The 21,892-nt window shown below is 38.6% G+C and overlaps 1 protein-coding gene across 2 annotated transcripts in view; it reads left to right on the top strand.

The window, feature by feature from the left end:
• The first annotated feature begins 294 nt into the window (after positions 1-294).
• The window catches only part of RAB3C (RAB3C, member RAS oncogene family), a 139,797-nt gene continuing 118,199 nt past the window's right edge, over positions 295-21,892 (top strand). Inside the window, exons 1-2 of one of the 2 annotated variants that reach the window (XM_063454048.1) lie at positions 295-385; positions 13,430-13,657. In XM_063454048.1, coding sequence (XP_063310118.1) covers positions 368-385; positions 13,430-13,657 — 246 coding nt within the window. In that variant the 5' untranslated portion in view covers positions 295-367. Of the gene's footprint in view, positions 386-771; positions 945-13,429; positions 13,658-21,892 lie in introns of those variants that run through there. The other variant, XM_063454047.1, reaches the window with a different exon arrangement.

Genomic DNA, 21,892 nt, shown 5'->3' with positions numbered 1-21,892 from the left:
AAAAAAAAAAAAAAAAAAAGCATTTACCTGAAACATATTAGACCAGGTAAGATGTGTTCATATGGCTGTGTGGAAGAGTTGGGTTGCTGAGGAATCATAGAGGTAATTAACCTGTGGTGTATTTGCTGTGTAACAAGACACTTCCTGTGCCTGATCACAGAGGTTTGTTTGCCTTTGTCCTCCCTGCCCTGATCTTTTTTGCAGCTCTGTCTACATCCTCTATGTGCTTCTGGATGCTGGCTGGGCTGGTACAGGCAGAGAGAGAGTCCAGAGGCTGAGGACCCAGTTAATACCGAGCAACCATCACTGCTGCACATAATATTTATTGTATAATAACCACCATTCCCTCTGTTCTGGATAGAATTACATGGAGCTGTATGGCAAGGTAAGTCCTACCAGCGCACCCATTCACCTTCTCCATCACCCATCTATGCCTTTATATCTGGCTCTGAGATATCCAAGCGTCTAGGGGAAACAATCACACAATGGCTGAGATATTAAAAATAAACGAAAGGCCATTTAATGACACATTGAATACACCCATATGTACAGACATTAGATGTTTATACCGATACATAAAACAGGCTTCACTTTCTCGGTGTCAAGAAACAGCAGCACTATTACAAAAAAAAAAAAAAGGTGTCAGATGGAAGCTATGTTGTGTTGCATTCTGGGTAGTGTAGTCCCTATGCGGCATCTGTGCCATAGATATCAGCGGCTGGGCAGGGCTAAAGGGACTACAATTTCCATAGTAGGCGCGGCCGGTGGGGAATGCATGAAAGAAGCGGACAGCTCCAGTGCTGCTGTCTAAGCCGGTCAGAAAGGCAGCCTAGGTTGGAGCCCGGGGAAGCTGGTTTATTGCTAATAACTGGTTAATTATCCGCTGCTGCAGCACTTCTTCCGCAAGGCAGAGATAGGCCATGAGACACGAAGCACCCATGCAGGTCAGTGACTCCCAGCCATTTCCATAGGGCACGTTAGGGATAGGGAGATATTATTCTATCCATGGAATGGAGCAGTCAGTGCGGTTAGAATGTTGCTAAATGTACATAGAACGCGGTGTACATTCTTATTAGAACAGTCAGTCAGTATGCCTGACCCCCATCCATTGTCTCCCATACTAACTGGAAACACACTACGAATTTATTGAAGTCATTTAGCAACATGTTTCAGGAAAATGGTTGCCAAAAGCCTGCTAAACATTGCTGATGTACTACCCATGTTTTAATGTATGTCTTATACCATTATACCAATTTAGCTCAATATAGACTAGCTATAAAGTATTTCTAAATGGATTTTGGTTTTAACCCTCCATCTGCTGGACAGCAGCAGTTCCCTGCACAACAAGCTCTAAAATGACTATTACTGTGTTTCACTTGTGATATTGTAGACTCCCAGTGTACAGATATAATGTTCTACGTGTAGCAGTTCTGGGATAGTACATTGGGCAGTGCACACAATCTGTATATCCATATAATGCCAGGCATTCTAGACTAATAATCCCCTTTCAGCACCTTGGACAGTCATTTCATCTATACAGAGAATGACATGGCCAGTAAACTCATTACAGCAATATGAACAAACGACTAGCAATATATAAGCAAGTTTTACACGTTTATATAAAATAACATTAATGGTTTCACTTGTCATTTTGTAAGAATAAAAACCCGTTGCTTGGAATTTTGTCCCAGAACTACTCTCAATGTGCAGTGTGAAAATCCCAAAGATGGATGTGAAAAATGTGCTATTTGCTGTATTTTTATATAGTCCTCAACCTCAATAAAAATGATGGTAATAATAACAATCTAATTATTGAAAATACCAATACAATGTAATATGCATACATTAATTAATAAAATAATTTTTAATCAAGCGTAAAATTATATGAAAATGTTATATTAGTAAATTCTGTACCATTATCACTATCCAAGGACTTTGTATTTTTATTTTGAATGATACTTGGTTCAATTTTTATTTGGACATGCTGTTTTAAGATGCCGATGATGGACCCTAAAGAATTATGTTTTTTATTTGTGCTATCATTCATTCACTCAATGGGCACGTTCTAGAGTCCTCTTTTATAACCTGTATAGGATATGTAAGTCAAGCTTTAAACTTCAGTGGATATTAGACATACTATGGAAAATTATTGTCTCTTTTTTGTTTTTCACAGATAAGCTAGTTGAGCCAGTCAAGCACTGCAGGGTATTCTTCTGCTTATCCTCTTCTTTGTAGTCTTGTACAAATATTATACAATCAGGAAAGGCTCCGGTAAACACAATTCTTGAGTAGAAAGCACATTTTCAATAGAATTTAATAAGCAAACAGTGTGCTGTTATTATAGCATTGCCCATCTGGTAGGATATAGGCTTTTGATAAGATGAATTGTCATTTTCAAGAATAGCTTTTTAATTTTGACAAATTTTACAACCATTTATATATTTAATATGTTTATCCCATTGTGTGTTGTTTTTTTTTTTTTTTTAAAGTGGATTCCCCATTCACCCAAAAGCATAGATATACATTTTAAGATATTCCAGTAAAAGTGGTTTCTAGGAACAATTGTATGGACATGGTTCCACAATTTTGCCTAAAGTCCTTCAAAACAGTGCCTCTTTATGGTCCACTTTTCTGATCTGTAAAAACTGGAACGGGGCAAGCTTAAAATTAATTATTCAGTATATAACCACTAGCTTGCATTTGCTTAATTATGACATTATTTATATGAATACTTATATTTATATGTTTTTTTTTATTATTCTACTTGGTTATCTTTTCTACTTCTAGATAGGGCAAATATTCTTTTTACTGCATTACAGCCACCGGGAGACTATCTAAAAATAGCCTACTAAACACATACAGTATAGTTATATCGCATGAGACATGTGGTGTGAAGTGAGTGTGACACACATTGACGCGTGCTGATCATTTGTTTCACAGTTCTGCTGTAGTTCAAATGCTAGGTTTTCAAATAAAAAGAATTCCTCTATGATTAAACATTTTTTATAGACACACAGAGCATTGGCAATGGCTTTTCTGACTTTATAATGAGTTTGAGTTTAAAAAGAATGCTCATTTAGCTATTGCCAATCAGTGACATTGTCTTGATGGTAATCCAATGCCACTTTTATATTTTTGCCCAGGTATCAATCCTTTAAGCGAAAAAAGAAAAAGATATGCGAATGCGTTGGACAGTGTCACAGTAGCATTGACACACCTGTACATGGCATTAACTCAATGAGACTCTTCATAATTAATAACATCTTTCAAGTGAGCTATTTGAGCCTATAGTTGATTTTTTAACATGGTTGTAAGATAACTCTGATTTTCTTTTTCACTTATTAGTAAATAGACTAAAATTATAAAGTCTCTTGAAAATCGTCATGGGCATTCATGTGAAGACGGTATTATATAATATAATACCAAATGCGTTGACACCTCTCTTTCACAATATTTCTCATCAATACACTGTAATCATATAGTTTAATAATGATCCTCAATCAATATATCCCTCTTTATATTATGTACGTCTTTAGCTAGATTTCCAATGCTGTTTTCAGTGCTGTAAGGGACATTGGGCATGGATAAATAAAAGCACCATGGTGTTCCATTTGCACTTTGCCTATTTCTAAAATGTATGAAGTTCATTAAACCCCTCCCACTTCCTCTGTGCTTGATTTTAATTGAATCAAGCCTTATCTCACACTCTTATTCTCTTTTGTCTTTTTTCAATAGCTAGATGAGGATGATAGATAGATAGATTAATAAGTAGACAGACAGATTAGCTGAATTAGATAGATATACAAAAGAGCAGATAGACAGGTTTATTTATTAAACGGAGAAATTAAAGTGAACTTCAGATTTAAGACAGCTCTTATACCCTCCACATACACACAGCCACTGTCTCGCCAGACACTTCAGTCCCGCCGCACATAACTTCTCCTATTCCCACAAACACTATCCCCGATCCCCACATAGGCTACGTCCCCTATGCCAACATACACTACAACTCATATTTGCACCCAAACATACACGCCAGTCCCTTCTCACAAAACACGCTACAGCCCCTATTCCGCCACATACCATACACCCCAGATGCATTTCAGCCCCTTTACACTTACTACACCACTAAAAATCCTCTCCACACAATGCACTGCAAACAGTCCCATTCACAGACATACAGCCCTATATGGAGCCTTCCTTCTCACACAATCCCTCAAGCAGATTCCCCTCATAAAACCCCATGCATGTAACCCAAAGCCAGAATTCCCACATTCACAGAACCACATAAGCAGTCTCCTCCCACACATATACACACAGAACACTACAATCACTCTACCCTACATATGCAACCTCACAAACAGCATTCATGCACACAAACCACAGTAAGCAAATTTACACGCCAATTAAAAAAGTCAGTAACCACGTTTACAGCATGGCTGATGTAGGTTCTTACTAAAGTTTAGGTATTTCAAAAATATTACAGACAATTGCTTTTGATGGATGGTTGTTGTTGCTATGGAAAGTTCAACCGTTTTTCCCCTGATAGCAAACATCCAATTGCTTCATTATTTTAACGTGAATAAACAATCTATCTGACACATAGTCTATCCCTGATTAAAGGAGACAGGTTTGTATTATAAATTCAAAGACAATAATGTCAGATTTAAAAAAAATTTAAATAAATAAATAGCATTGTGGTTATCATTTTTACTAATTATTGTAAAACTGACAAAATACTGCAATATTGATAATTTATGCGCTTTAATATAACACAATAGTGACACCCTGACAGCAGGTATCTTTCCGATGTAATTATGGTGAGAATGTAGGCATGATCACATTTTTTCTTTACATCCAAGGCAATTGTGCCCAATGGGAGATCTCTGTTACTAATTCAGGAAATGGTTATCAACACTAGGAAAGGTGTCATGAACCAAATCCGTGCCTTGTAGAGCTCTGTAGGTTTCATAAATAGCACATACTTAAAACTTTGATTAGCCTGGAGTCAATAAGTAGGCATTAAAATTGCTGTCAAGAAACAGGGGGCATCAAGTGCATTGCTTTGTCCACTCGTACAAACAGTGTGTGCTGTATCTGTTTTTAGTATATTTTTTTATCCCAATCTTTACCAAATATATAACTGATTATTCCCAAATTAGAGTCAAGCTAGCAATATATTACAAATATGAAAACTGTAAAAAAGATAACATGGCTCAAGATGAGTGAGGGGTTGGGCACAATATTCTAGTAACCATTGGAAAATGAGTGACTTGGTGACAGAATGAAAGTAAGAAGTTCAAGCCCAATGTGTGGAGGTCTAAAGTTCCACATTTGGAAGACATAGAATATTTCTACTCTTAAAAAAAAAGATTGTGTAAGTCACAGAAGGTGGTAGAAATAAGGATTTATATGTAGAATATTTAATTTAGTTACTTTAAAGGATCACTATAGTGTCAAGAAAACAAAGCGGTTTTCCTGACACTATAGTGCCCTGAGGGTGCCCCTACCCTCAGGGTCCCCCTCCCGTGGCGCTGAAGGGGTTGAAACCCCTTCAGCAGCTTACCTTATTCCAGCGCCAGGCTCCCTTGGCGCTGGTGACCTCTCCTCCCCCCCCAACGTCAGCTCCCCCGTCTGATGTCTGCGGAGCCGAATGCGCATGCGCGGCAGTGCCACACGCACATTCAAAGTGTCCATAGGAAAGCCTTTCTCAATGCTTTCCTATGGATGCTCTGCGTAATGGAGGCATAATATGCCTCCAGCGTCGCAGATGCGCCTCTAGTGCCTGTCCGGAAGACAACCACTAGAGGCTGGATTAACCCTGCAATGTAAACATAGCAGGACATTGGACATTAAAACAAGAGGGAACAACTGTGAGTATGCCAGATAAAACCATGGCAAATACTTCAGGATACTCAACTCAATGATAAGGGTCTTTAGTAAGGGTTTTTAATCTCAGCAGCAGTGATGCTCAGACATCTCTGGATTTTGACTTCAACCGTGCAAAGATGATGTGAGCATGTGAAAGAGGGTATTGAGAACGTCCGCATATAGTGGTTGAAAGACAAGTTGGAAACTGTTGGAACTGAATTTATGCCGGTGTCTCTGACAATTGCAAAATAGGGCATATTTTACAAAAAGGTTATTGGATCTGCTGGTCATGCTACCTGTGCAGCGATCTAATTTTAAATTTTGGTATGAGGACCTTGAATCCAGGATTTGCACTGACAACATGGGGTTAAGGCACTGTCAATTCATTTTTTTAGTTTGTTGAATTAACTGCTTGTGAAACAATAATATTATTTGAACACCTGCTCCCATCATCGGGCATATCACCAGGAACTATGATATTGACATACTCTTTAACCTTTGGTTATCTTAAATAGAATTGACTTTGGTCGTTAATGCAGATCTTCTTGGTATGTGCTTGTATATAACAAATCCCCAGATCTGTTTGGGAATTTAAAGTAGATTGATCATTCTGTTTTAGACTCTTGAGTTGTTATTACCTCTCACACTTGCCCCAGATGTTTGTTGTGTTGGTGTCTGGTATACTGCTACAGACACAATTTCTGGTGAGCATGATGCGTGTTATAGTCCACCACCTGCGGCGTATCAGAGGTTCTATATCCCTAATTAGATGTCTAGCGTCATATAGTATGTTAATAGAAACATGGAAGTGCAACGATGAGTAGGTCAACTTTATACTAAGCAATGCTTCTTACAAAGTCTGTAGTAGGAGACTGACATAAAAAAATATTGGCCAGTGTGCATTACAAAATGAAATACACCATATCAAATTCCATTTAGAGTGTTCTGATTATAATGGCCATTGTGTTATACACATCAAATTCTGTTATGTAATGCCATTAACCTCTAATCAAAACAAACCTACCATTAAAGTGCCAGTGATCTATCTATGTATCTATGTATCTATCTATCTCTCCGTCTCTCTGTGTCTGTCTATCATATCAATCTGTCTGTTTGTCTCTCTGCCTTTCTGTCTGTCATATATATTTATATATATGATAACAACATGAACAACTAGCACTATATATAGTATGCATAATATATATATATATTTCTTTTTTACACTATACCTTCATATGACTGTTCCATCCCTATTCCTCAGGCCTTACTTCACAATCAACTCAGTGAAGACTGCATTTTTTCTCCCCACTTCCCACCCACCCCACCCTCCCCTCCTCCCCTCCTCCCCTCCTCCCGCCCACCCAGGCTCCCCTTAAAGATATAGCATGCTCCCCCAGCTGCTTGAGATTCTCACCCAATTACCTCTTCATTCCCCTAACATCTTACCAATAGCTTCTCTCTGTTAACTCTTTCAGCCATCACCTCCGAACTTCCCCTGCTACCTCTTGTCTCAAATCCCCATGGTTTCCTTTAGATTGTAAGCTCACGGGCCATCTAGCCAAGCACTTTGTATAAAAGAGCTCCAATGGCTAGATATCAGCTTACGGGCAGGGCTCTCTTACCCCTTGTATTTGTATGTGTATATTGTACGTTTCTCAACTAATTGTATAGCGCTGCGGAATCTGTGTGCGCTTTATAAATAGCAATAATAAATAAATAATACACTATAAAGTATGATAAAAGTAGATCATTCCAAATAATGAGACGGGTCTCTCATGACTTAAAAATATAATATATAATCTAAATTCATAGTGTCCATTGTAATATGAATTAATATAAAATATGTTTCTATTCTTCCAGACAAAATGTTCCAAATTGAAAATTTTATTCACGGCCTCTGATTTTCAGCAATTTGCTAGCTTGGTTTAGCCAAAATTAAATTGTAAAATCTGGCTGAACCAGACAATCTGTGGCTCACAGGTTATCATGTGGTTGCTGGACACCACTTGCTAGCCAGCCTTTACTTAAAATAGTTACAAAAATAAATAAGCCTATGGGGGACAACAAGGTTGCTTTTATACCTCCCCCATGTCCCCATTAGCCAAGCCAACCAATCAGAGCTCTCTGACTGAGCTTGCGTAGCATGAGAAAGTCGATATAGGAGTTCCCCCAGTTTGGAGGCTCATACAAAGCCAAACACACCTTGTTCTTTTTAATTTTTTATCTTTTATTGTGATCTGATTTTTATTTTTTAGTTTCAAAGTTGTGGCAGATGAAAGATGGCATCTAATGGTAAGTATGGAATATAAGAGTGAGGAGGGTAGGTAGAATACTAACCTCCTCCCTCCCCCCGTTAGCATTATTAGAGCTGACACCCACCAACCAAAGTGGGGGCTAAGGGGACCTAAAAGAACCCCCACCTAATGCCCATGGGTGAGGGCATGGGGTGGTGTACGTTACTGCAGCTGTTGAGCAATAGCTACTAAACCTATGGCTAAACTAGTAAATAAGTAACTGTTTTGGACAATGTTAAAATACCTAAAGCAAAGATGTACCATTCATTCCTTAAAATGTTGTATGTGAACAAGAGTACATACTGTATTTCACTTCAAAATAGTGAACATAAAATTAAATGAGGAATAAATAATAAGCAAATCCAGAGCAATCTGGTATACTCGCAACAGACATTTACTAAGTAAGAAAATTCCCCTTGGAGACTCATAAACCACACATTTGAACATGCCCTGAAACCTTAAGTGTTCAACTCATGCGTCATTTTCCATAACATCCATCACAACATACCCAGATTCTAGTTCACTTGGTTCCAGCTGAACAAGAATGAACCATTAACCATTTAGATGTCAGAAATGCACAATATTGTGCATGTAGAAATACATCACATTTTAACTCTATCTTATGTGAAACTGTAAGCTAAACCTCCAATTATTAAGGACACAAATTTTTAATTTTAAAGCAGTATCCTGCTGTCTTATCCCCTGCATTTCTGGACCATTCGTATCCTATCTTTTGTAAATGTACGTTTGTTTATTTGTAATATTAGAATGAATTAATTTATATCCATCTATTAGTTGTAAGTATGCAGTTTATAACTGTCTTTTTAGTATTTTAATAGTTCTGTTGTCTATTAACCAATGTAGACAAACACAGCATGTGAGTGGAGAAAGTATTTTAAGGAGAAAACTGCTGGTTATAAAGTAGGGTGGAAAGACGTCATGATTGAAAAGGGCAAACATGTCTGCAGAGTCGATAAGAAGATGAATAGGAAAAAGGCTCTGGGTAAAGAAAATGAAGATGGGATAGTGACATAAAAAATAATCAAATAAAGGATGGATAAAAATACATTAATTATGCATAAACACTAGGTCGTCCATCTTGCCTGTATCTCTGCTCCTTGTGTAATAGTTCACACAGGTTGATAAAATGCCACTGAGCACATTATGTCTGCTTTCACCTCCCCAGGTTGATCCCCAGGCTGCTTTTTTAATTTTTATTTTAACGTGCACAGAGACACACTGATCCCTTCTATTAAATCTGGTATTTTGTGCATAATTTCATGTGTACCATCAAGATGCCATTTTAGTGCCATTCCCCGTTTATAAATGTAATGGACCTTTGCTTAGTGCTCAGCAAATGTTTATATGATTCCATTATATACAGTTATGATCCGGTCCTGATTTCTGTTTGGCCCAGCCTTTATCTATGATATTTTAGAAATAGTAGAGCGCCCCAACATGCAAACATAGGAAAGCTTAGAGAATAGAACATAATACCAGTCCTTAGAGGTGATCAAGCTTAATGATATAAACAAGTGCGGAGATGGTCTAATGAGGCTGAGGTCAGGGACTATAGAACAAGATGGTGTGACAACCAAAGTCAGGATTAGAGAGATCAGGTAAGTAAACAAGCCATGGTCAAAATTCCAAAAAAGAATAAACTGGGTATGAGCACCTTCTCTAGCTTTTGGAGACCATGAGAGGGCACAGGCCTCCTGGTGGAGTGAGATTATATAGCCCTAGTGTGTGATATCATTATGATGACACCAAAATGTCAATGAGCTGCGTTGCCAGAATGACACTTCATTATTGGTTATAAATTGAGTGTGGACATAGGGGTCTGCATCACTCTTGATGCTGAAAGGACACACAATGACACTTTTCCTAGAGAAATAGCTCCTTGCATCAATATTGACATCGGATTGACTCACGGCATAAGCCTGGCCTGGGAAGGATTGCCTTACGTTGGACACTGGAATGAAGTACAGCATTGCAAAATCTACAGGATTAACACTAGGATTACACAGGTACCCTGACATGATGTCAGGGATCATCATCAAGTTTTATATAACATTGCTCCCAAATCCCAATGTCAACCTGAAAGCTACTTGTCCTGTCATATCCCTTTTAACTTTTCTCTGTTATTGTTTTACAATTTCAAGCTTTTTTTAGTGATACTATTAATTTTAAGGAATGGAAAGAGCACAGGTGAACATGCACATAAACACGATTAGAGTATTTTCAGACACATGGATTTTCCTGCGATTTAGTCCAAAGTGACATCAGTGATGTCTCGGCTAGGCTTTCACAGTCACATGTGACAGTGCTCAATGTGATTGATTAGTTACTTCTGTGCCACGGTTACATCCTAATGATTTTAAGGACCATTACTCTCCGGTTATAATAGTCTATTTTCATTAAGAAGCACAAGAACACAAAACCTTTTTTTTTATCAACAAAGAATAAACAGGGAGGACTTGGAGAGAGAGATTGATAAAATATTTGTAAGAGGTGATAACATTAGACTACTAGCAAACGAGAATCAGAGATTTGCAGTGAGTGGGTAGACTGTGGGACAATCAAAAGATGGAAGAATAGATGAAGAAAATTGAGAAATGAAGAAAATGAAGACGCAGAATGAGAAGGGGTGAGTCCATGGGGAAAAAACGGGGTGATGGGCTGACACGTTTACAGGAAGGAACAAACAGACTAGGGGAGAGGAGAAGATAATGGAAGAAAGACAATGGAAAAGTAGACTTTTAGAGAAAATACAAAGATGAACTCTGGATAACATCGAATTATATGTTTTAAGATTTGCTGCTAAGGGTCACTTAACCAACTGACCTTCCTATTTATTTGACTACAACTTTGCATTCTATGTGAGATGCCCTCTATACATGAGAACATGGACCTGACATTAAACTTAGTTACATAGTTACATAGCTGAAAAGAGACTTGCGTCCATCAAGTTCAGCCTTCCTCACATTTGTTTTTTGCTGTTAATCCAAATGAAGGCAAAACAAACATAGTTTGAAGCACAATTTTGCAACAAGCTAGGAAAAAAATTCCTTCTTGACCCCAAAATGGCCGTCAGATTTATCCTTGGATCAAGCAGTTATTACCCTACATTGAAAGATTATATCCTTGAATATTCTGTTTTTGCAAGTATGCATCTAGTAGCTGTTTGAACATCTGTATGGACTCTGATAAAACCACTTCTTCAGGCAGAGAATTCCACATCCTGATCTTACAGTAAAAAAAAACCTTTCCTTTGCCTTAGACGAAATCTTCTTTCTTCCAGTCTAAACACATGGCCTCGTGTCCTAAGTAAAGTCCGGTTTGTGAATAGATTTCCACACAATGGTTTGTATTGGCCCCGAATATATTTGTATAATGTTATCATATCCCCTCTCAGGCGACGTTTTTCTAAACTAAATAGGTTTAAATTTGTTAACCTTTCTTCATAGCTGATAACATCATTCTTGAATGCTTAGAAAATAATGATGTGGCATTCATAGGTTGTTCACCCACTAGCAAGCTTTACACACACACACTGTAGATCATCTTTCTTTATAAAACAATTTCAGTGGAAATTCTTACAATGTTTGAAAAAAAGGAATCCTGAAGGATTGTGAGTATTTTATGTACTTGGAAAATAATATCTGTATTTGTCTTATTGATAGCCTAGCTGACATTTAAGCACAAAGATTTATGGCCTGGGTGCTCAGTGTATTGCATGTCATAATTAAGACACTTTTGACAGATAGAGGTCAAGCGAGACAAAAATACAGGAAACCGCTCACAGTAAGAAATCTGAAATCCAAACTTAACATAAGTCTACTGATATATTTTATTACCAATATTGATTCTTGTGGACTTCTATACAGTTTATTAAATAATAGATTAAAAAGATATTGAGAACTTCTCACAAACACCTAATAGTAAAAAGCACCTAAGGACACCAGACCAACAAAAAAATGTTTTAAGAATTTATTTGTTTATAATAAACATAACAAAATATATATTTTTTAATATCTCTACTAACATTGTTATGGTTTATTTTGAGCTTCGCTATCATTTGTTTTTTTTTTACCCTTATAAGGTGTTCATCAGATCCTATTATATTTGTCACATAAAGGGTAAATAATTTGTTTGTGTTTGACCTGTGTTGTATTGACCTGAATTTCAATAGTTTTATAGTTATCTTTACAACATGATTTCAGTACAAGTTATGCTTTATTACTTATTTTTTTTAATAGATTTTCTAAAAAGTCAATAATTTCTGTTATTCAATATATAGTCAGTGAGATTGCTTGGTAAATAGGCCTTCAGCTGTATTATCTCAGAGTCATACATTTGTTTCCAGGTACAACGTTCATCCAAGCTCAATAAAATGAGTATTGTTAAGTTGGGCAATAATGGTATCTATGCGTCAAGATGTATTTGGAAACTAGCAAAGAACTCCATTTTCCTGATGTATTACGTTGATATTGTTATAGTTACACAAACTATAAAGACATGGTAGATTAAAAATTAAGGAGAGAGAGGATTTGTCCCATTCTCCTTAGGTCAATAGGTTCATATTTATTTATTGATCCAGTAACTCAAAACCTAAAAAAGTTAAATTGTTGATTAAATCCCATTCTGTCCCCCATTTCTTTCATATGACGTGTCACAGCGGTTCAGGGCAATGCCAAGGAGGGGAAAGCAGTGAGTTGTTTGTGGAGAAAACGGAGCAACCTCAGCAAGCAATTTTCCTTGGTTTACAGATGACGAATTTTGCCAAGGCAACTGTAATCACTATATATAACTATATAGCCTAACAACGCTAGGTTTTCACACTGCACTAGTGGTCTGGGAAACTGTGTTGATAATATGGATATTTTACTATCTTACCTACCACATATCCTTAAAGTAATCCATTTAAGTCTTGTACTGCACAATCACGAATACTTTCTTTTTTCTGAAATTAAAATAATGTTGCAACAGATGTTAAAATGAAATATATATATATAATATACGTTTTCTTGTCTTTGAGCACCAGTCCACACCGATGGATATTTCGTCCACACCATTGGATATTTCATCCTTATTACACGTGCCAACATTTGTTCACGATTATACATACCACTTTCCACAATATCATGATCCCCTGTTTTTGCTTTTTGTTTTTTATAAGTGATCGGTAATGAATATGCTATATAGTTAAACAACACTACATGTTTAAATATTAATTTATTCTGTCCTTCTTGTCTCTAATGTAGATGGCTTCTGTACAAGACTCTCGATATGGACAGAAAGATACTTCCGATCAGAACTTTGATTACATGTTCAAGTTGCTTATCATTGGCAACAGCAGTGTTGGAAAGACGTCCTTCTTGTTTCGATATGCCGATGACTCCTTTACATCTGCATTTGTAAGCACGGTTGGGATAGATTTCAAGGTTAAAACTGTCTTCAAAAATGAAAAAAGGATCAAGTTGCAAATATGGGTAAGACACTCCGTTTGTCCTTTATAGAACCTTTATGTTGCTGTCGTCCTTTATTTTTGCCTTCCTTCTGTAATTTAAAACAGACAAAAACAAATGCTGTCCATTAAACAAAGCAATAACAATAATGATTCATCATCGAAGATTAGATGTAACAGCAGCATCTATCATAGCACAATAAATCATGCATTAATGTGCGTGCCTTAGTTCATGTCATAATGCACCTTGTACAGAGCGAGAATGATACAACGTATTACTGAGAATTTTTTGGTGGGTTAATAAGTATAAAGACATACAGACCTTTCACTATCTGCTTCGTGAAGAGATTGTCGGGTATGATTTATCAAATTGATTGGGTTTGTTACAGAATGAAAAATATATATTGTTTGCTTGTAATGTATTTCAAGGAGAGTCAGTCATGATAATGTCACAACTTTGTTGGAAAATTTACCAACATAGCCAAATGGAAAATAATCAAACTCAGCCATGTTTCCATATAAGCTATTAACTAATTTTATATCACTACAGCTCATTTTGTAGGTTTTGGAAAAATGTATGATGAGTTTAAGCAGAACTTTCCTAGTGACAGTGTGGTTATTATTATTATAATTATTATTATTGCCATTTATATAGCGCCAACAGATTCCATAGTGCTTTACAATATTATGAGAGGGGGGATGTAACTATAAATAGGACAATTACAAGAAAACTTACAGGAACAATAGGTTGTAGAGGACCCTGCTCAAACGAGCTTACAGTCTATAGGAGGTGGGGTATAAGACACATTAGGACAGGAAATATCAATCAATTAAGGTGGGAGTGAAGCAGAACTGGAGAAGAGAGTAAAGCGCTGCCCTATAGGAGAGAGCAAGAGACAGGTATGTAAGGTAGAGGTTATTCTGGGAGGCCATAAGCTTTCCTAAAGAGATGGGTTTTAAGGCACTTCTTAAAGGATTGAAGACTAGGGGAGAGTCTGATGGGGGTAGGCAGGCTATTCCATAGGAAGGGAGCCGCCCGCGAGAAGTCCTGCAAGCACGAGTTGCCCGTACGGGTGTGATCAGCGGTCAGGAGGTGGTCATGTGCAGAGCAGAGGGATCGAGGAGGGGCTTACCTATGGATCTGTGAAGAGATATAGGAGGGGCTAGAATTGTTCAGTGTTTTATAGGTATGGGTTAGTACTTTGAATTGACTCCCATAGGATACAGGAAGCCAATGTAAGGACTGACAGAGGGGTTATGTGTGAGAGGACCGACTAGAGAGGAAAATCAGTCTGGTAGCAGCATTCATTACAGACTGTAGCGGGCAATACAGCTTTTGCGGAGACCAATCAGGAGAGGGTTACAATAATCCATGTGGGAAATTATGTTTTTAAGTTGGAATCTACAGGATTTGGCAACAAAGTGGACGTAAGGCTCAAAGGTGAGGGCAGAGTCAAGTATGATGCCAAGATGCTTGCAAGGATGGACTTATGTGGATATCACTGACTTGAAGGGAGAGCGAGAGAGGAGGATCAGTATTAGGAGGAGGAAAGACAAGGAGTTCAGTTTTAGAGAGATTGAGTTTCAGAAAGCGTGAGGACATCCAGTCAGAGATGGAAGAAAGGCAAGCAGTGACACTTTGCAGGACGGCAGGGGAGAGGTTCGGGGAAGAGAGATATATTTGGGTGTCATCAGCGTACAGGTGGTAGTGGAATCCAAAAGAGGCTATAAGTTTGCCAAGAGAGGCAATATGAAGAGAAAATAGAAGGGGGCCAAGGACAGAGCCTTGGGGAACTCCAACTGATACAGGACGAGAGGAGGAGGTATCCTTGGAAAAGGAGACACTGAATGAGCGTTGGGAGAGATAAGAGGAAAACCATGAGAGGACAGAGTCACAGAGACCGAGTGATTGAAGAGTTTGAAGGAGGAGAGCATGATCAACTGTGTCAAAGGCAGCAGAATTAATATGGAGTTGTGACCTTTGGATTTAGCTGTGATTATGTCATTAGTAACTTTGATAAGAGCTGTCTCAGTAGAGTGGAGAGGGCGGAAGCCAGACTGAAGAGGGTCAAGGAGAGAGTTGGAATTGAGGAAGCGGGACACATGGGTAAAGACAAGTCTTTCCAAAAGCTTTGAGGAAAAAGGGAGCAGGGATATGGGACGATAGTTAGAGGGGGAGGATGGGTCAAGAGATGTTTTTTTCAGGCTATGTACTACAGTGGCATGTTTAAGGTCAGCAGGGACAGTTGTTGTTTGGTATCTTCTGGCTGCCAGACCTTAAAGGGATAGGAAATCAATTTGCAGCACAGGATGCCACAATTTTCTTATTTGTCTGTTTAGAAGGGGCTCGATAAACGTTCTACCATGTGTAACATTTTCAGGGTTATTCACAAAAGCAGTGTTAATTTTGTCGACTAACAGTTTTAGTCAAATTTTAGTCGACTAAAACTAGACTAAAAATAAAACAATTCAGATGACTAAAGTACGACGAAAACTTAAATGGCTATTTAGTCAAAAAACTATGACTAAAACTAAATTGAAATTTGCTGCCAAAATGAACACTGCACAGAAGTTAGAATTGTCAGTAATTCTAAGTGAAATTCAAATATACGTTTTTAGGTCAGAGCTTTCCTGAATGAAACTGCTTATGTTGAGGCCATGTTAGAGTAAAGACTGTGGCTTGACTTCATAATGAAACAAAAACGTTTATTTTCCTTACACACTCACTACTAAAGTGAGAAGTATCCAAACTAAGTTAGAGATGATTTTTTCCAGTGTAGGGATTTTGACTTTAAAGCACATCTGCCTTCAAATGTTCACCTCTCATTTTTCAAAGTTTAATGAAATTCAATGAGATTTGTATATTGATTAATTTTGAGAAGTTAGTTAGTCGGGCACTGCTCCCTGCATCCACTACAACAGAGTGCTAGAAATCCCTAAGCAAAATTTTCCATGACCTGGCTTATGTCAGACAGAGAGCTTCCAACTCTCCACCATTTAATTCATACAAACAAAATTCCCAAAATAAAATAAACGAGATCAACAGGAACAAGTTCTTTCTAAGCTCTTTATTACACAAAATTGGATACACAAGGCAGTAAATGTCGAAAAGCACGTAAAAATAGGAGATCCCTACATCAAACCAAACTAAGATTGGGGCACTCAAAATAAAACTAAGAGGAGACCAGACGTGTTTCATTTCTACTATACAACTCTTCTTTCATTGTGTAAGCTGTAGTGGTTAAGGCGTTTTAAGTGTTCCTTTAAAATAAGTGTTGTATGAATTTTGTTAAAATATGACAAATATGAATCAGTGATATTATCATTGAATTGGTCAAATGATCATCATACCATTATAATCAAATGGGTTTAATTGTGTGGTTTCTGCCTTTAAATCTTAGTTGTAAATAACTTTATCAAGATGTAATTTAACTTGTTGAAGGAACTATATTAACTCAACAGCGCTTATATTTCAGTATTGTATTACTCATAGCGCTTACTTTTCTGTTGCCTGGCAAGAAGTATTCTCTTTATCAGCAAAGTGGGGCGCTACAACGCACAATTTATGATTTATTTTATAGAGCGCTAGCAGTTTCTACATTGCTTTATAAGAGGGATGGCATTTAACCAATGGTACATGAAGTTTAACATACCATACATATAACATACTGTTACCAAAGGATTAAAATGAACACTACAAGCACCATAAACACTAGAGCACACGTTTGTGGTTATGGTACCAAAAGTTCCCTGGTACTCCCCTTACTGTAAGTAGTCAAACTTACCTGCGTTGGCCACTACTTGCTTGTCTGTCTGGGTCTGAAAGTCTCACGGGAATTTAACCCTGTCATTCTTAACTACCCTTTGTGGTATCTCCCATCTGGATTTGGGCAGGTCCAGTCCATATACTGTGCAGATATTTCGGTACACAATCCCAGCAACTTGGTTGTGCCTTTCAATATATGGTGTCCCTGCTTACATCTTGCACCTGGCTACTGTGTGCTGGATTGTCTTAGAGGCTTCTTTGCAGAGTCTACACCTTGGGTTCTGTCTGGAGTGGTGGACACCCACTTCTATTGATCTGGTGCTGATTGCTATCCCTGTGCTGCTATTATCTTTCCACCTCTTTGAAGTTCCAGTTTACAAACTTTCTTATGTGCTGTTTTTATCTTTGCTTCCAGTCTTAGTCTCCATGGTGGGCATTGTTTTTCCTTCAGCCTGATCTTGTAGTCAATCAGTTGGAGGGCCACTGTGGCATATTTCTATCACCTTTCAAGCATGCAACCATCACCCAGTTATTAAAAAAGCCCAACTATGACTATAACTCTCCATCCAACTACCGCCCTATCTCGCTGCTACCATTTACCTCTAAGATCCTCAAGAGCAAACATGTCAAACTTGCGGCCCACATGCTCTGGAGCCACTTTGTGTTGTGACTACGACCAGCTGCAAGACAGGAAAGATATTTTCTGTCTGATTCTTGTCTTCCCTCCCACAGCCGATCGCAACTCCCCCTTCCCTCCTGCTCTCAGTGCCAGAGGAGTGTCTGGCCTGCTTGAGTAGAGAAGAGCAGGGCTGGAACTGAAGGACAGATGGCTCATCTTAAGGTAGTGGAAGAAGTGCTTAGGGGACCTTCCTGTTTAGTGTGCTAAATTGGGGAGGGGGGATAATGTATTAATTTGAGGGAGGGAGTGGGCAGTGTATTAAAATTGGGTGAGGGAGTGGGAGGTGTATTAAAATTGGGGGAGGGAGTGGACAATGTATTAGATTAAGGGGAAGTGTATTGGGTGGGGGCAGTGTATTAGAGTGAAGGGAGTGGGGGCAATGTATTGGATTTGTGGGGAATGTATTCGATTTGTGGGCAGTGTATTAGAATGGGGGAAGGGGGCAGTGCATTAGATTGTGTCTGCTTGGAGGCGCTGAACGCTCCCCATGGAGATACTGATTGGCCGCACAGCTTTTTGCCGCACAATAGTCTCTCAATGCTTTCCTGTGGGAAAGCATTGGATTGGCTGAGATCATCTAGCGTGAGAAAGTCAGTTAGGCAACATTTTTATACTGTACTTTTTATACTGTACTGTACTTTTCTAAATATGAAAACTGAATTTTTTTATTTTTTTTTGCGGCCAACATAAACTTAAACCTTGTTTATTTGGCCTGTGTTAGCCTTTGAGTTAGACTTGCTTGTTTAAGAGAGTTGTGTACGATTGACAGACTTACTTGAATCCAGTTCTCTGCTCATCCTGCTTCAGCCTTGACCAATGTTTCTAATGATTTAATTGCTGCTAAATCCATTGGTCAAATATTCTCCTTGATCTTTCTACTGCTTTCAACACTGTTGATCATCAGCAACTGTTTCTCATCCTCCATAATCTCGATTTACAAAACTCTGCTCTTTTTTGGTTCTCCTACTACCTGTCCCAGCACTCTTTCAGTGTTTCTTTTTCTGGCTCTTCCTCTTCTCTGTTGGTCCCCTGTTGATCTTGATCTATACTACCTCCCTTGGTAAATTTATCAGCTCTTTTACACATATAACACACATCTTTCTGTCCTCTTCTGATCTCTTGCCATCCCTCTTGATTCATGTTTCTGACTTCCTCTCTGCTATTTCTAACTGGATAACTGATCACTTCTCTAAATTTAACCAGTACAAAACAGAACTTCTCATCTTTCCTCCCTCAAGTGTTGCTACGTCTGTGTCTGTCTCCCTCCGAGTCAATGGCACTGTCATCAACTCTTCCTTTGCATACTCACTACCTAGGTGTTCTCTTTGACTCCAACCTCTCCTTCACCCCTCATGTTCAGTCAAATCTTCAAAGCTGCTTCGATCTCAAAAGAATAACTTTCATTTGCCACTGGATATGGCTAAGGTGCTGGTTCATGCCACTATAATTTCTTGCCTTGACTACTGCAATCCGCTTCTCAGTGGACTTACACGTTCCTAGCTTGTCCTATTATAGTCTATAATGAATCCAGCGGTGAGGTTCATCTTCCTGTCTGCCTGACCTCCCATGCCTCACCCCTTTTTCAGTCCTTACACTGACTTCCCTTAAGACTTAGGGCTTAATTTAAAATTCTGGTGCTGCTTAAAAATCTCTACATAACGCTGCTCCTACCTACCTATCCTCACTAATACACAAGTGCTTCCTATTCAGGTCCCTATGCACTGCCGAAGATCTGCGTCTTTCTTCTGTTTATACACACAAATCTGCTGCCAACCTTTGAAGATTTCTCTAGGGCTGTGCCATTCCTATGGAACTCCCTACACCTTGGTAACCCACCTTGCTTCCTCTCCTGCAACTGTATCATATAGGTTATTCTAGTAACCTAGTTTTTACTGTACATGAATTACATCCTACCTTTACCTCTTGTACCACTTTACCCCACTGCATAGGGATGTAAGCTAGTTTGAGCAGGACCCTCAATCCCCTTAGTTCCTGTGAATTCAACTTGTTCGTTTATTAATACTTGTCTGTTACTCCGTACAGCAGTGTGGAAATTGTTGGCACTTTATAAAATAAATAAAATAATAATAGTAATATTCAATGAGCGTGTTGGTCTCTGTGTTGGAGTTGGTTTGGATTGTAGACAGTGCCTCATTAACCACTGCTAGCATACTTTGCAGCTTGGCAGCTGCTTCTAAGTGCTGCTACAAAGTGTGTGATTAGAGATATTCTGGAGAGGTTTACAGAATCTTCAGCTGTCTAAGATTTTGCTAAGAGTTTTCTTTTTTACTGTTACAGGTAAGATTCATGTTTAGGAAAAGGTTACTGATTGCACAAGGTTTGATTTTCTGTTGGTAATTGGTAAGGCATTTCATTTGATTGGCTAGGTAAGGCATTTCATTTGATTAGCTATTGATTGTTGGTTAATTAGCTATTGTTTGCAAATAAGCACAGGCCTACCCAGGTGTTAAATTCCTAGTGGGTGGTGCCTTTAGGAGTGTATATAAGGGTTGTAGATATTAGCTTGGCTAATAGAGCTTGGCAGCTGCTTCTAAGTGCTGCTACAAAGTGTGTGATTTGAGATGTTCTGGAGGTAATCTGAGGTATTCAGGAGGACAAAAAAAAGACTTAGTCCAGTGTAATAGTTGTTATGCATTTGTTTCACGTTCCACTTTTTGGAGATTTGGATGCTTTTAATCTGTAGACAGTTCTCTATATTGCGGCAGGAGATTGTATTTTTGAAGTCTGAGATTTGTAAATTATTTGGTAAACAAGCTCAGGCTGGAACTGCAGCAAAGCCACTGCTGCAGAGACGTACTAGGAATGGCAGATGGACTACTGTAGGATCTGGTAGACTTAGAGTTGTGGATAAAAGGCATATTGCACAGTCTCTCTACATAATTCATTTTCTGCACTTTCAGAGTGTAATGGTGTTGTGGAGACAGGCTCAGGCACTGAGGGTAGTGGTGTTGTGGAGACAGGCTCAGGCACTGAGGGTAGTGGTGTTGTGGAGACAGGCTCAGGCACTGAGGGTAGTGGTGTTGTGGAGACAGGCTCAGGCACTGAGGGTAGTGGTGTTGTGGAGACAGGCTCAGGCACCAATTGTAGTGGTGTTGTGGAGACAAGCTTGGAGACTATGGTGAGGCCTAATAGAAAGCTGTTGTTGTTGGAGGATTCTATCATAAGAGGTGTGGAGGTGGACAATGGTGGTCTTGTGAGATGTCTTCCCAGAACTACTGCTCACAGAGACAGGAGACGTATTTGTAATATTGTAGCGAGCAAAGCAGGAAGGGGAATTGGATGTACTTGTCCATCTGGGGAGAAATGACTTGGCTTGCAATGAGCTTTCAGAGGTAAAGGCAGTTTTTAGTGTTTTTGCCAATGATATACGGCAGGTTGCTTCCACACTGTCATTCTCTGAGACTAACACTCAGAACGACAGGCGGATGCATATTAGGGACTTTAACGCCTTAAGGACACATGACATGTCTGACATGTCAGGATTCCCTTTTATTCCAGAAGTTTGGTCCTTAAGGGGTTAACTTGTGGCTTGGTGAATTGTGTCAGGAGTAAGGATTTGGCTTTATTTCTCATGGTAGCTCTATTTGGAATGGAAATAAACTGTACAAAAAAAGATGGTTTGCATCTTTCTCAAAAGGGAACAAATGTTCTCAGTGAGCAGTTCAGAGGTTTTGCTAGGATGTATTTAAACTAGGGGGGGGGGCAAAAGGGTGATAAAACATCAATCTAATTGCCCCCCAAAACATGGACAGTAGGTGCCTTTAGCAAGTGTGTTAAAAAATGATAAGCTTAGA

This window comes from Pelobates fuscus, chromosome 5 (assembly GCF_036172605.1).
Source record: "Pelobates fuscus isolate aPelFus1 chromosome 5, aPelFus1.pri, whole genome shotgun sequence".
Classification (NCBI taxonomy): Eukaryota; Metazoa; Chordata; class Amphibia; order Anura; family Pelobatidae; genus Pelobates; species Pelobates fuscus.
This window is presented reverse-complemented; position numbering and strand designations above follow the sequence as displayed.